The sequence below is a fragment of the Notothenia rossii genome, assembly GCF_949606895.1.
Source record: "Notothenia rossii genome assembly, chromosome: 2".
In the NCBI taxonomy this organism is placed as follows: domain Eukaryota; kingdom Metazoa; phylum Chordata; class Actinopteri; order Perciformes; family Nototheniidae; genus Notothenia; species Notothenia rossii.
Window position 1 is genome coordinate 34,531,159 of NC_136904.1, and position 14,447 is coordinate 34,545,605.

A 14,447-nucleotide genomic window follows, 5' to 3' on the forward strand; every position below is an offset into this window, starting at 1 on the left:
AATCGTTGTACAGGAACAGGATATGACAGCAGATGTTACCTTTGGCCTACGTGTAAGCAATGATATCTGTGAAATCAGAGATCAAACATACTGATTTTTTCCTCCAGGTGTAAAAAGAGAGAGAGTTTCTTGCCAAAGATCACAATGCTGCAGCGGTGCATCCTGAGGACGTACCATGTGTTTGCTTTGGTGCTGTGTGTGTCAGCCAGGGAGGACTTTGACTGGACCAAGAATGAAAAAACATCTTTCTACTACAGCACCTTCCCAACTGGTAAGACGAAACCTGCACTATAGTCATGGAAAACTTGGTACTATATGCTGCATAAATATTAACAGCTCCCCACTTTGAAAATAGTACATAGTATTGTCATTTCTTATTATATTTTATTCTATATATTTTGTGTAAATATTGTCTTAATTTTTTTTAACATTTTTATTACGTATACTTCTTTCTGCGTTTATCTATGCACCACTTATACCAAAGCAAATTTCTCGTATGTGTAATTGTTAATAAAACCAATTCTGATGCTGACATGTATTGTGTCCTCTGCAGGTTTCTCCTGGGGAGCTGGCAGCTCCGCCTATCAGACTGAAGGAGCGTGGAACATAGATGGCAAAGGAATGAGCATCTGGGATGCATTCACCCGCAAGAAGGGGAAAATATTCCTGAATGACACTGGAGACACATCGTGTGACGGCTACAACAAATTCAAGGTGACATGCCGAGGGAGCATCTGTTTCCAGTAAATAAGTGTTGTTTTTGTTAAACACATTAGTTGAAGTGCTAAACATTAAGTCTTACCTTTAGAAGTAACATCAGAAAAATCTGGGTAGAAAAATGATCTGTCTGACATTATTTTCTCTTTAATCTCTTATGAACATAACTATGTAGGTGCATTGACTCCACACGACTCATTTATTTGATAAGTCTGGAGGAATCCAGTAACTTCATTTTGTTTAAAAAAAATACATTTTAAACATCATAGAAAGTAATTATTTTCTCTTTAATCTCTTAGATTTGTACCTTTTTACATAATATGTATATCTAAGATTAAGATCCATTTGTATTATGGTTGAACCAACTTTTGAATATTCTAAATGTCTTTGTTTATCATTTAAGATACATATTCTCATTTGGTATCTCCAAAACCTTGTAAGCAGATTGATATCCTTTTCATCTCTGTATGGTAAATATTAGGCTATAGCCAAGAAGCGTTTAGCTGAGTTAGCATTAAGACAAGAAACAGTGTCAAGCCGCTAGCCAGGACTATCTGAAAACAAAATAAATCTGCCTTCCAGAACCTTTTTAGGAAAGCTAAATGAAACAAGAGCTAGCTTTTCCCCTCTTTTTCCTTTCATTGTGCTAAGCTAAGCTAACCCTGGCTGCAGAGTGGTCGCAAAGTTCTCTAACTTTCGGCAAGAAAGCAATAAATATATTTCTAAAAATGTTGAACTTTTCCTTAAAATTAAGTTCTGAGGCTGTGAATAATGTTTGACTGCACTGCATGATATTTAAAAATGGTACTCGTTGTTTTCTTAGGAGGACATCACCTTGATGAAGGACATGAAGCTGAATCACTATCGTTTCTCCATCTCCTGGCCAAGGATTTTACCAAGCGGACTGAAAAGTAACCATGAGCCTGGCCTTTCTTATTTCAATTTATTCCCTCGTTTTCCACAATTTCTTATTTTTCATATTTTTCCACTGTTGTGGAATGCCATATTTGTTTCTATTATTTTGTATTTATTTACTGATTATTAAAATCAGTGCTCCAATGTATTGAAGTAATGAATTATCAGAATGTTATCAAAATTCATTTTCCGGCTTTCAGCTTTGCTTTTTCTGTGCTCTTTACTTTTGGAGGTTTGATCGTTGTAATGATAATTGTCTTGCTATTTCTCGTAAAATTGTTCATATATATTATTTTACTTGCTACTCTCTCAGGTGAACACATCAACGAGAAAGGAATCAAATACTATGAAGACCTGATTAACATGCTGCTGGACAATAAGATCACTCCCATTGTTATTTTGTATCACTGGGATTTACCGCAGGTGGGCCCTAAACTCACTAGACCTTTCAAATGTACAGATTTTAAGCCACGCCGTAGAAGCTAAGATGTCTTTGCTCCCTAGCTCTTACAGGAGAAGTATGGTGGGTGGCAGAACGTCACCATGGTGAACTACTTCAACGACTTTGCTAACTTGTGCTTTGAAAGATTTGGACACAAAGTGAAATACTGGATCACGTTCAACAATCCCTGGGTATGTCCGGGTTGGAGGGAAATGGTGGATTGACTGTCGTTGTGAAACATTTTTGTGTTTGACTTGGATAACGGAGAGTGTTGTCTTGTGTTCTCAGTCTATTGCTGTGGAGGGATATGAAACAGGGGAACATGCACCAGGAATGAAGCTGAAGGGAACCGGAGCTTACAAAGCTGCCCATCACATCATCAAGGTAAGACTCAAGAGATGATGCTTTGTGTTCCTTTCTCCTTGTATGCTAATTGAAATATGACCAACACTACTGTACTTTGTGAGACTTTAGTCATGTTTACTGTACATAGTTCTTTGCCCGTTGTTTGGCCAGCGTTACAAATGTTTTCTTTCAACCGGTTTACACTTTTACAAGCTGAGAATAATTTTTTCAGGTTTTCTTATGGTGCAACCTAATTTAGTAAATCACAAGTTTGAAACTAATTAGTTGATATAGAGATCTTAGACCGACATAAAGCTGACGCTGCTTTTCTGTCTCTGAAACAGGCACATGCTAAAGTTTGGCACACGTATGACATGCAATGGCGAAGCAAACAAAAAGGTGACACCACAATTTTGTTTTCATTTTGGTATTTATGGTCATCAAAGTCAAAGATAATTTGCCATCATGCTGTATGTGTTTGGTGTGTCCAGGCATGGTTGGTATCTCGCTAACGGCTGACTGGGGTGAACCAGTGGACATCACCAACCAGAGGGACATTGAAGCAGCGGAGAGATACATCCAGTTCTACCTGGGATGGTTCGCTACCCCCATCTTCAATGGAGACTACCCCCAGGTTATGAAAGATTACATCGGTGCGTCACGGTCAACTGCAACTGTTTATAGGAGACACTACACACTAGAAACATGAAAGCATCTGTTATTTGGCTTAAAACTAAAATGTTCGTTAGCTTGTTGGCACCTTTTTTTGTCTGTTATAGTTTCAGTATTAAACTCGATGAATTTCGACCTTTAGGTAGGAAGAGTGGCCAGCAGGGACTGGGAGCTTCACGGCTGCCCGTCTTCTCGCCTCAGGAGAAGAGTTACATCAAGGGAACCTGCGACTTCCTAGGCCTCGGACATTTCACTACTCGCTACATCACCCCGAAGAACTACCCATCTGGGCTGGGAGACAGCTACTTTGCAGATCGTGACCTTGCTGAGCTGGTTGACCCAAAATGGCCTGATCCAGGCTCTGAGTGGCTCTATTCTGTTCCCTGGGGCTTCCGGCGCATGTTGAACTTTGTCAAGGTATGCAACAAACATTTGAATCAAATCCAGACATACAGCTGTATAATATAGGCAGAAAATGGAGTGATGCTAGATGTTAAATTGATTAATCTAAGAAATTACGACAAAAATGCCATGTAAGTTCAAGGTTCAAGGTTCTTTATTTGTCATACGAACATAGCTACAGTGTAGTCATAGGCTGTCACAGTGCTGCAAGTTGAGGATTCACAGTGGTCTAAAGTCAACTGATCAATTTAGAGACACATTATAAAGGGCTTAACCATGTTTGAAAAAGCAATAGATGGATTTTAAATACTGAAATGTTTCCTTAATAAATAATTAGAAATAAGCTTAATTTGATTGAGAAGAGTGATACCAAACTCATGTTTGTATGTTAGCTATAAAGTAGAGCAGAGTATGAAGTAAGGGAAATCATCTAGCTCAGAAGTTCAAAAATACAATTACTAACAACTTTTAAGCTCAATGATTTTGTTTGTCGTGTTAGTTTAGTTGCAACAATTACATACAAATAAAAACTAATAATAATGTGTGGCACACAACAGTTAGTTAATCATGCCCCTAGCACTCCTGGCTGTTTCCCTCTGTTTTCTGTCTGTATGCTAAGCTAATCTCCTAGCTCGAGCTCTACAGTTAACACACACAGTCATGAATGGTATTCATCTTCTCATTTAAGCCTGAACATTTGTCACATTGCATCATGCCAGTATAACATATTTTGTACAATAAAACACAAGTACAAAAGGGTCAGTATGTATTCTATTCTTATGTATAATGGTGTCTCTCTAATAGACTCAGTATGGAAACCCCATGGTATACGTGACAGAAAATGGTGTCTCGGAAAAAATGGTCTGCACCGACCTCTGTGATGACTGGAGAATGCAGTACTTTAAAGACTACATTAATGAGATGCTCAAAGGTAAAATAACAGCTCTACTAAACACTGTCTGGTCCGTACATTATACTAATAATAGTGGCCACGTAAAATTAAACATGACACCTGTTTTGTATTTTTACGTTTCCATGGTTTTACTAACAGCGGTCAAGGATGGCGTCAATGTGAAGGGCTACACAGCTTGGTCTCTCCTGGACAACTTTGAGTGGGATGAAGGATTCTCAGAGAGATTTGGACTCTACTACGTGGACTTCAGCAACAAAAATAAACCACGCTACCCCAAGGCCTCTGTCCAGTTCTATAAACGCATCATCAGCTCCAATGGCTTTCCCAATCAGAGAGAGGTAAACTCCAACAACACACTAAACGTTCAAAGTCTGTCTGGAGCACAACAAGTTTATCTGTTTGTTGGATCTTCACAGGTGGAGAGCTGGAAAAGGAAAGCCGTAGAGACTTGTGCTTCCAGTAACCAGCTCCTGGCTGCAGGTTAGTACAATACAACATTATAAAGTGTAGGCTGTGCTAAAGCTGGGTGGGGAAAAACAAAGAAAAAAAAGCTTGTTATTCCGCTCTCTAACAGAGTTTTTCTTTGTTTCGCCCCTCCAGCGAAAAGAAAGTCCCAGGGAAATCAGGAAAAGGCTTGGCCAGTGCATGATGAAGTTTAGGTACAAAAGTTGTTTCTGAGTAAGATTACAATGTTTTTTATTATTATGCAATGCTGTTTTATACCTCTACTCGACGCCACTTCATGTATATTTCAGTTCTCTACATTTTACTGACAAAAATGAAACTTTTAAGGACTTGTGTTATTTCACATATAATCTAAGACTTAAATCAAACAGCCAAATATAGGTTTTGGATTATTACCCTCACATGTAAAGAGAGAAATTACTTTCCTGTTATGCACCCTTTTTCTGTGATTAGAAAATGGACTTACATTTCCATGTATGTGTTTCAGATCCCTTGATAGGCCACATGGAGATGGTATCAGAGATCGTGATTCCCACTGTGAGCACACTATGCATCCTCCTCAGTGCAGTGTTCCTCATGTTCCTGCTGCGTGGACGCATCTAAAAGAACACACACACACACGCACGCACGCACGCGCGTACACACGCGCGCACACACACGCGCGCGCGCGCGCACACACACACACACACACACACACACACACACACACACACATCTGAGAGTGCCTTCAAAGCTGTGAAACTTTATCCTGTTGAGAGCATTTTGTTGATTTAACTGTCCTGCTTTTCTGTTTTGAATAAAAACGTTTTTGGGTTGTCAGTATTTAGTTTAAATAGCCGGTACCTGTCACAACTTTGGAAACATTGATTCAAGCTTGGTATATTATGACTATTTTTAAAATGTTTTAATAAACTGGTCTTGTGTGTTTTTTGATGTAGCTTAGTTTTGTAGGCTACTCAAGCTAACTGCAGAGAAGAAGGTTTACTGTCAACAAATACAAAAAAAGTGATGGAGATACAGTATTGTTGTACTCGCTGTTGATCATACAAATAAATACATGTTTAAGACATAAAATGTGCTAATTATTGCGTCAATAATAAATAAACAATTTCCTCTTTTTTATCCTTCAAAATAAAAGCCCTGAAACTGGACTCTAATAATGAGCTGAGGGAAACCAAACCAACATATTGCAAATCGCCTGGGCCCAGGAGTTCAAAACTTTTAATCCCTATCTGATCAGATCAGATTTGGATTTTGGGGAGTTCAAAACCAAAAAACAGGATTAGGTTGACTTTGATATCCGATCAGATCAGGAAATCCAATCAAAGCTTTAATCTGGATCAAATCTTCAAAACGGGTAGTGCAAACCGACAACACAGGATTGGGATCAATTTGATCCCAAAAAACTGGATTACCCTGATCCCACTCGAGGGGTGGATTTCCAGTGGATTACCAGAGCAAAATGTACTGTACAATTTATTTTAAAATATGTTTCAATTTAAATAAGATGGCAACGTTTGTTAACTGAAATAATACACACTTTTTAGCCTTCATGGGAAATACATTTTATTTTTCTCATTTTTGCTCATGTTTGTGGTGGCCTATTTGTTTTTCAACCAAATGTTGATGACATAAATGTTGACGCTCATAAAAGTGTAACAGCAAAGATTGTCAATCACAAATGTAATTTCGATTAAAGTAAAAATATCTTCAACAAAAAAAAAGTCCATCATCTGTCATCACCTTTCAAATAAAAAAATATAATTAGACATTATAGATGTCTCTGCAATGTGGTCTCTTGTCTTCCTTGTATTATTTTTCATATCCACTAGCGACCGGTAGGATTAAAGCACTGATATTCAGGATCTAGTCATCTTGAAAAATCGTAATCTGGATCAGGGTGATCCTATCCTGAATTGCTTTGAACTCCAGGGACAACATTTGGCCGATTTGTCTGATCCTGGATCACAAAAAATGGGATTTCAAAATCTGATCGGATCTGATTGAGATTAAAAGTTTTGAACTCCTGGGCCCAGGTGTATAAATCAAATAGTGATTATATTTATAGATTATGATTTACATTATATAGAACCTTTTTTAAATGACCGAATCACAGTCACACAAACAAAATGCACTCCAAATTACAAACGCAAAGGAATGTAACCAGTCCTGTTCTTATCTTTGCTACTTTGAAAGTTATCTTTCAATTAAAAATTAGCTTTTTTCACTTATATCAAACTAATCTATATCAATTTCATTATATTTTTCTGCATGCATATAATTGTGATGAATTTATTTGTATTGGTGAAAACTGAAGCTCAAAATAAATGCTTCCTAATGTATAACTTGAAAAGGGTTTTACATGTCTCAATCGCATCAGAATAGCCCTTTGTTGGTGCTAATTTGTAAGTATTATCTACTTGTCTGTTGGATCTTTATGTTGAAAAAGGAACATTATAGAACCGGAAGTTGATATCGCTAGCAGTAGCTTTTCGTCATTGCATGTTGCTCGCTCTCAGCACAGCTCTTAACTGGTAAGACAACTTTACTATGACACGGTCATTCATAAGCTTTCACTATTTTAGTGAATTGTGGTTAACGTCAACTTTTGATGTTTTACCATTTCACTCACATGAATTAAAGCTTACATGTTAGCTAACTGACCCAAAGTATCTCATCAGCTAATGAACGATAGCGTAACAGCGCACTGTTTACTCTCTTTTACAACTGACGTAACAAACTTTACTTATAATTAAAGTCAGGTTATGACCACGTTACGACAAATAAGTGGATACCCTGTCCACTATGTTGTACATCTTCTAATGGCCTCGTTATGTGACGAGGAAGCACACAGTACTAGCAATGTTTTCGCTTTGTGTGTTTGGATCATGATTGAGTTTACCGCCTTCTTCTGAACGACTGATATCCGTTTTTCATGACCGATACCGGATATGAGATACGTTAAGCAGACATGGAAGATAACAACCATAACAACTTGCAGCACTATCATTAATTTTAACACCTTGCAAATAAATTACAGAAATAATGCTATTAAATATATATATGACTGGATACCACAGTGTAATAACACTTCATAACATAACGATGCTTTTGTTATGTTGCAGGCAGCTAGTTCGTTGAGGTGGACCTGCTATTAAAACGTTTTTTGGGAAATATTTTTAAATGTATATAAAAGATAAGAATGCCGTTAAGCATCTTACCAGAAATACAGAAGGCTGAAAGTTAAGTGCAGAATAATGTACATATTACATACCAATTAAATAAGGTGTAGAAAAAGTAACACTAGTTACATTCAATTAATTGTATTAACATAGTTGACAGTGCAGGTATTAGGTATACGATGCTGTAACGCTGAGTGCAATTATAGGTAATGCAAATAGTAGACACTTTATACAGAATCTCATATCTGATCATGTAAACTGCATGCCAAGGCCTGGTTGTAATGGGATGTGACATAAATAAATATGCTTACCCTCTGAGTCAGTATATTCAGTGTGCAGGTTTATGTACTGCACAGATGATGTAGTGGATTAAAAAAAACAATGTTTAACTCTCAAATGTAGATATAAAGAAGACCCAAAAGTGTGTCATTGTTGTTCGCAAGTATAGGATTTGAGTTATTTATTTATTTTTTTGATTGAGTTTTATATGACACAGGATTTTAAACCCAAACGAATCATGTATTTTCCCATTTGAAATGATATGTTCTTAAAAAACACAATTTTATACGTTGAACTATTATGGCTTTTAGAGCTATATTTGACTGACCCAGGTTGTACCTTTCCTTCAAGAGTTGTCCACCATGGAAGACGGCCTGTTTGACATTCCTGACTACAACACCATAGAGGATGAAGCTTTCCCTCCGCTCCCACCACCTCACTCCCCAGGAGGACAAGAGAACGGAGACCCTTTTGGAAATGGTGAGAAGCGAGAGAATATTCCAATGTAAAGCCAGGTTATACCTCGTGACCGGAAAAAAAATCCAGTGATAATCAAAAATTATTTACAGTTGAAATGCCCATCACTACACATACAAATGGAAATAGTCAAAAGTCACATTTTATTGTCAATCTTTCAGTTTCTGTGTGTGGAGGAAATTCCACACAAAACCTAAACAACCTGTTTGGCAAGAAATGAACAAATAATAGAAGTTTAAAACAAAGTTTTGTTATTTAATAAAGACAACAGTTAATCTATTTCAGCCGAAAGGACAGAGTCTTGCACCAAAAGGTTCGTACAAGATCTGACAACATACAACAGAAAATACAAATACTTTATACACTCGAGAGCAAGGGAAGGGGAAGGTTCTCAGCAAGGCAAATGTACATTACAGGAAGTGTTGGCCAGACGGTTGAAACTTGCACACATGTTAATTACAAATCAATGGTCGAAGAGGCAGCCTTCTGTCTGTTCTAAGGAAGTGAGAATTAGAGGCTGGATCTGAAATTAGACTTAATGATACATTTACTACAGTCACTTCTAAATCTGTGAAAAATGCACATTAGTGCAAGACTGTCCATAGCAGCGTGGAAAGTGTCTGGTGCTGGATTTGAGTGTCTGAGTGTGTGTGGGGAGTTAAAGTCATGTTCCAGTGGGGGCAGGGGGGAGAGAGTTCAGCCTCCTGACAGCCTGGTGGACGAAGCTGTTTTTCAGTCTGGTTGTGCTCGACCTCAGGCTGCGGAACAGGAGGGGGAAGAGGCAGGTGGAGGGATGGGTGGGGTCACCCACAATGCTGAGTGCTCTGCGGGTGTTGTAAATGTCCAGGAGTGATGGGAGTGAGGCACCGAGGATCCTCTCAGCAGTGTTCACGACGCGCTGCAGGGTCTTGCTGTTGGATGCTGTGCAGCTTCCGAACCATAGCCCCAGTAGAAGAATAGAAAGGCTTTATTTGAAAATACAGCTTAAAGTTTACCCTGCTGAAAATGTTCTCTTGTGTAACGTTCAACAAAGGGATGTTGACCACCTGTCCGGTCCTCTGCTGTGTTTGATGCAGGGGACGGAGACGGCGATGTGTCCGGGCTGGCGGACGTCCCTGCTGCTAAAAGGAAAGGAGTAAAGAGACCGCAACCCAAGCTGGACTCTCAGAGGTACCTTAGACATCTGAGCGTTTACATCAAGGCAGAGGATTCATTGTACTGTCGGCTGACATTAGGACGTTTAAACACCAGGATTCCTCAAACTAGGGCTGCAACACATACAAATTCTATCAAAAATCATTATATTACCTAGTGCATTATCCAAATTGCATTAAGCGCGATAGTATGTGAAAATGTCCGTATGTAGCATTGTGATGCTACAGATAAATCCTGGCCTACCAATCATATTCTGCAGATTTAATAAAAAAAATCCTCGTTTTGTACGGATCCTCTTAAAAAAATTGCACCATGATCATTTCAATATCTTTTTCACTGATGGTGGGAATAATCTTTGAATAATGATCTATCCCTCTAATATCGCAAATCATATTGCAACTGCATTATCAGTCAACATAATCAGTAGTTTGTTTTTAAATCATGCAGCCCTACCTTCTAACCGTAATTAAAGCATGCACTTTTAATGTAGGGAAATAAATGATTGTGTTTGGTACAGGCTTTATTATTGTATTTGAGCTACTCTTAAAGGTTTTCAAATATTCTTTTACACTTACAGCAAATAATGACATACTAATATCATTTTAGTCAGCATTGATTACAGAAAAGGATCCTATTGGAGCTTGTTTTATTATTTTCAATGATATCTAACCTTAGAGCTTCCCTAATCAATATTTTAGTAATAGAGGAAGTTACTGAGTATTTGTTTTTCTACAGGCTCCTCTCAGAAAGAGGACTTCCAGCTCTGCGAACACTGTTTGATAACGTCCGTTTCAAAGGCAAAGGGAAGGAGGTAAGAGCTGACAAAGCAGCAGGAAACTCCGGAGTAGCTCTTATCGAATGTATTTAATAACATCACATACATTTATCCAACTTATTATAATGTTTTATCTACGTTCTGTCCCCCCAGGCTGAGGACCTGCGGCTGCTCATGCAGAAGATGGAGAACTGGGCCCACCGGTTGTACCCCAAAATGCAGTTTGAAGATTTTATTGAGAAAGTGGAGAAGCTGGGAAACAAGAAGGACGTGCAGGTGGGATGAGGATGTTGCTGCTGAATATATTTATGAGATGTACTTTTTTCGTCAGTGCAGAATGACTAAAATAATTCTTCTTCTCTGCGGCAGACATGCCTCAAACGGATCCGACTGGATATGCCAATGATATACGAAGACTTCATGGGTGGTAAGGAACATAAATTGATCTGAAACATTAGATATTTAATATACATTGTCCGGAATTACAATAATCCCCAGCTAATTGTTGGTTAAATTGAGTTTTGGCGCCATATGCAAACTTTTGAGAGGGTAACATATGGTTGTCTTGGTTTTTAAGTCCATGTATAATCATCCACTCTTCTGTGAACATGTGTCTTTGTTCAGGTGAAGAAGCTCCTGAAACCGACGTCCTCAGGGAGCCAGATCCTTTTGAAGAGGCGGGCTTTAATGACCTGCAACGGCCGATCCACTCCACCCCAGCTCCTGCTGCCCCTCCTCCGATGGCCTCCCCTCCCACTATGCCCTCCCAACCCGCACTATCGTCCCCTCCTTATTCCTCCCCAGCCGCCCCCTCCCTATCGGAGGAGCAGCGTCGACGCATGGAGCTGAACAGACAGCGGGCTTTAGAGAAGAGGCTATCGCGCCAGCAGCAGCCAACAGGTGAGGGTCTATTTATCAGTTCAGTTAGGGACAAATCCTCTACCAATAATGCAAACAAACCTCAGCCAATCACTATCCAGATGCCTTTAGAACAATCAAAAATCAACCAATGGTGATGCTTTCAAGAATATGAATTGCATTCCCAACAGGCCAGTTGGAGATTTTTTAAAATTATTTAAATTTTTAATATAAAACAAATTTTTTCCTTAAAAACAGTAACCCTTAACAATATATAGACATGTATAAAAGAGAATTTAAATAATACTTAATTTACCTTGAAAATCACGCTATTAAAAAAAGTAAGAAATAAAATATATTTCTTAATTAATTTTCTTACTAAAATAAAATATAATAAAAAAATTCATTTCACACCAGCTTCCGAGCTTCTATTTGTATCCCCCGGATCCCGTCTTCATGTAGATTCATAGGATATATTTATAGTAGGGATGAACGATATATCGTGTCATGGCGATAACCGCGATATGCGCATGCCCGATATTCACATCGCAGAGATGTGCGATTTTATAAATGTTTTATAATAATAATAATTAAAAAAAATATGTATATTTTTAGGACGTGCGATATTAATTAGGTAAATTAACTCAAACACTTCATGTTACAATTATTTTTGCTGCTTGCTACAAAAGGAAAACTTGCGCAGCTCCCTTGTCAGGGGTACTTGAGTGAGTGACATGCAGGCTCTGCATGCACAGCAAACCACCAATCACAGTCATTCTTGATCAGATCACAGCAGGCCCCGCCCCGCTAGTTTGCAGACCATCAAAACACCGGTAAAAAATGAGCGAGGAACAGGAGCACAATACCGGCGAGAATGAAGATTTACTTCCAAAAAGAAAAGCAACATCTGCCATCTGGAACTATTTTGGACACAAAAAGGTTCTTCTCTTCTTCATTCACAGATGAACCCCCTTATTTGAGGGTAAGCAACATGCATTATTATGACATGTTAGATCATGACTTAAGGTATGATGAGTCTACCAGTTAAGATCCAGACGTCCGTGACTAAAATCCTTCATCCGGTTAAATATAGTAAAAAGAAACGCAATATATATCGCAGGGGAAAAAAATATCACAATGTCATTTTTTTTCAATATCGGACAGCCCTAATTTATAGTGTTAGTATTGTCTGTAAGGCAGTTTGAAAGAAATATGTAATAATCTGAATAGAATCTATTCTAAATATGTCTAGAATCCATTGCTAAAATATATCATATCATCTGTGTAGTATCAAGAATATCATTTTACTTTTAGAAAAGAAGCTTAAACAAACTTAAATATATGTTCTTTAAAACTGACATTTACTGCTGACACAATATCTGACTTTCATAACTCCTCCCTTCACCCTCCAAATCCTTCAGACTCCCAGACTGTCGACTCGACCCCGACTGCTGAACCCACGTCTGCTGAACCCACGTCTGCTGAACCCACGTCTGCTGAACCTACATCTGTCCCCTCTGCAAACACACCCAGCGATCAGGTGGAAGATAAAATGGAGGATCACGTGGAGGATAAGATTGAGGATCAGGTGGAAGATAAAATGGAGGATCAGGTGGAAGATAAGGTGGAGGATAAGATTGAGGATCAGGTGGAGGATTTGGACCTGAAGCCAGACACACAGGAGCCCAGCGTGCAGCCCCCACACACAGACTCAAAGCTTTCTGCCGCATCACCTCAGTGTGAGAAACAGGAAGTACCCAGCCTCAGCCAGGACCCCCAACCCAGCACCGAGTGTGAGGGCGGAGATTAACGCTCGGGTGTAGCACACAAGTTTAGGAGCAACTAACTGTACGGCAAAGTTCTCATTTCAAGAACAAATACAACTTGTCTTCTTTGAGTCTGCAAAGAGCAAACCCTACACTTGATGATATTTCGGAATATATGTATACGCATAGCACTGATCCCACATCTGCTGTGTGTTGTTATAATTTCATTTACTCCTGAACTGTACTACATGTAAATTGTAAATCGCCATATGACCGTAAAGGTCTGTAACATGCCCTCCTGCAGAAAAGTGTGTCTTTTTGTTTATGTAGTAATATAAGGGTGCTTTTCTTTTGGACTTTAAAAAAAATGCCAATAAAGATAAATAAAGACTTTCTTTTTTCAAATTAAAACCGTTCAGTATTTGGACACCTCTGTGATTAGTTCAGTGTTGGATACAATCACATACAGTACAAATGAGGGGGACATGACAAAGGGGGGGGCGTTCAGCACGGTCGGGAATCGATAGCTATTACTTTTCTCATTCCTAACTTTCATAATTCCAGAGATACATCCCATAATTCATCACATTTTTAACATGGAAGTCAATGGAGAAACTCTTCATACTTCAACAATCTTCATGCAACTTCAACTGCTAACTGCTCCTTCATACTTTCACCCAACTTTAAAATGTTACACATCTTGCTGACATTATTCGTGTTACACAACTTTTAAATCTGATTCATACTTTGAGATATTAAACATTGTTCAGACCTTGGTAAAGAGGCCTTCAGATTTAGAGTGCGTGATGTTACAGATTGAAATTTGCCTTTATATTTTTTTTTAAACCTGCCATAATTCCCAAACCCTACATTCCTGAGACATAATCTTTTATGAGAAATGTTGGAAAACATCTCGTAGTTTGAAAAAAAATTAAATAAAACAAATTAAACAAAATGCCTCTTGAGGGCATGAAGTGACAAAAACTTTCAACATGTCTCCATTAAACCGAGTAAATTCAGCCTCATCTTTCCTCACCACAGCAGCCGCAGACGGCACACCTTTAGTCAATCTGCCAAAAAGGCC

At 38.5% G+C, this 14,447-nt stretch overlaps 2 protein-coding genes across 3 annotated transcripts; both read left to right on the forward strand.

Moving 5' to 3' along the window:
- Window positions 1–144: 144 nt before the first annotated feature.
- lctla (lactase-like a) lies at window positions 145–5,939 on the forward strand (the record flags this gene model as incomplete). Its single annotated transcript, XM_079667423.1, has 13 exons — window positions 145–271; window positions 554–714; window positions 1,541–1,628; window positions 1,946–2,055; window positions 2,137–2,265; window positions 2,363–2,458; window positions 2,764–2,818; window positions 2,911–3,072; window positions 3,234–3,508; window positions 4,298–4,424; window positions 4,545–4,744; window positions 4,823–4,886; window positions 5,359–5,939. The coding sequence occupies 13 exons, from the start codon at window positions 145–147 to the stop codon at window positions 5,472–5,474; spliced, it is 1,710 nt and encodes a 569-aa protein (XP_079523549.1). The 3' UTR covers window positions 5,475–5,939.
- A 1,329-nt stretch (window positions 5,940–7,268) lies between these two features.
- Window positions 7,269–13,774, forward strand: tipin (timeless interacting protein). 2 transcript variants are annotated; one of them, XM_079666431.1, is made up of 8 exons: window positions 7,269–7,405; window positions 8,684–8,812; window positions 9,886–9,979; window positions 10,700–10,775; window positions 10,893–11,015; window positions 11,109–11,166; window positions 11,364–11,639; window positions 13,019–13,774. In XM_079666431.1, the coding sequence occupies exons 2-8, from the start codon at window positions 8,695–8,697 to the stop codon at window positions 13,405–13,407; spliced, it is 1,134 nt and encodes a 377-aa protein (XP_079522557.1). In that variant the 5' UTR covers window positions 7,269–7,405; window positions 8,684–8,694; the 3' UTR covers window positions 13,408–13,774. The 2 variants fall into 2 exon arrangements, with proteins under 2 accessions (XP_079522557.1, XP_079522558.1); XM_079666432.1 differs by lacking the exon at window positions 7,269–7,405 and adding an exon at window positions 7,857–8,259.
- Window positions 13,775–14,447: the final 673 nt, after the last annotated feature.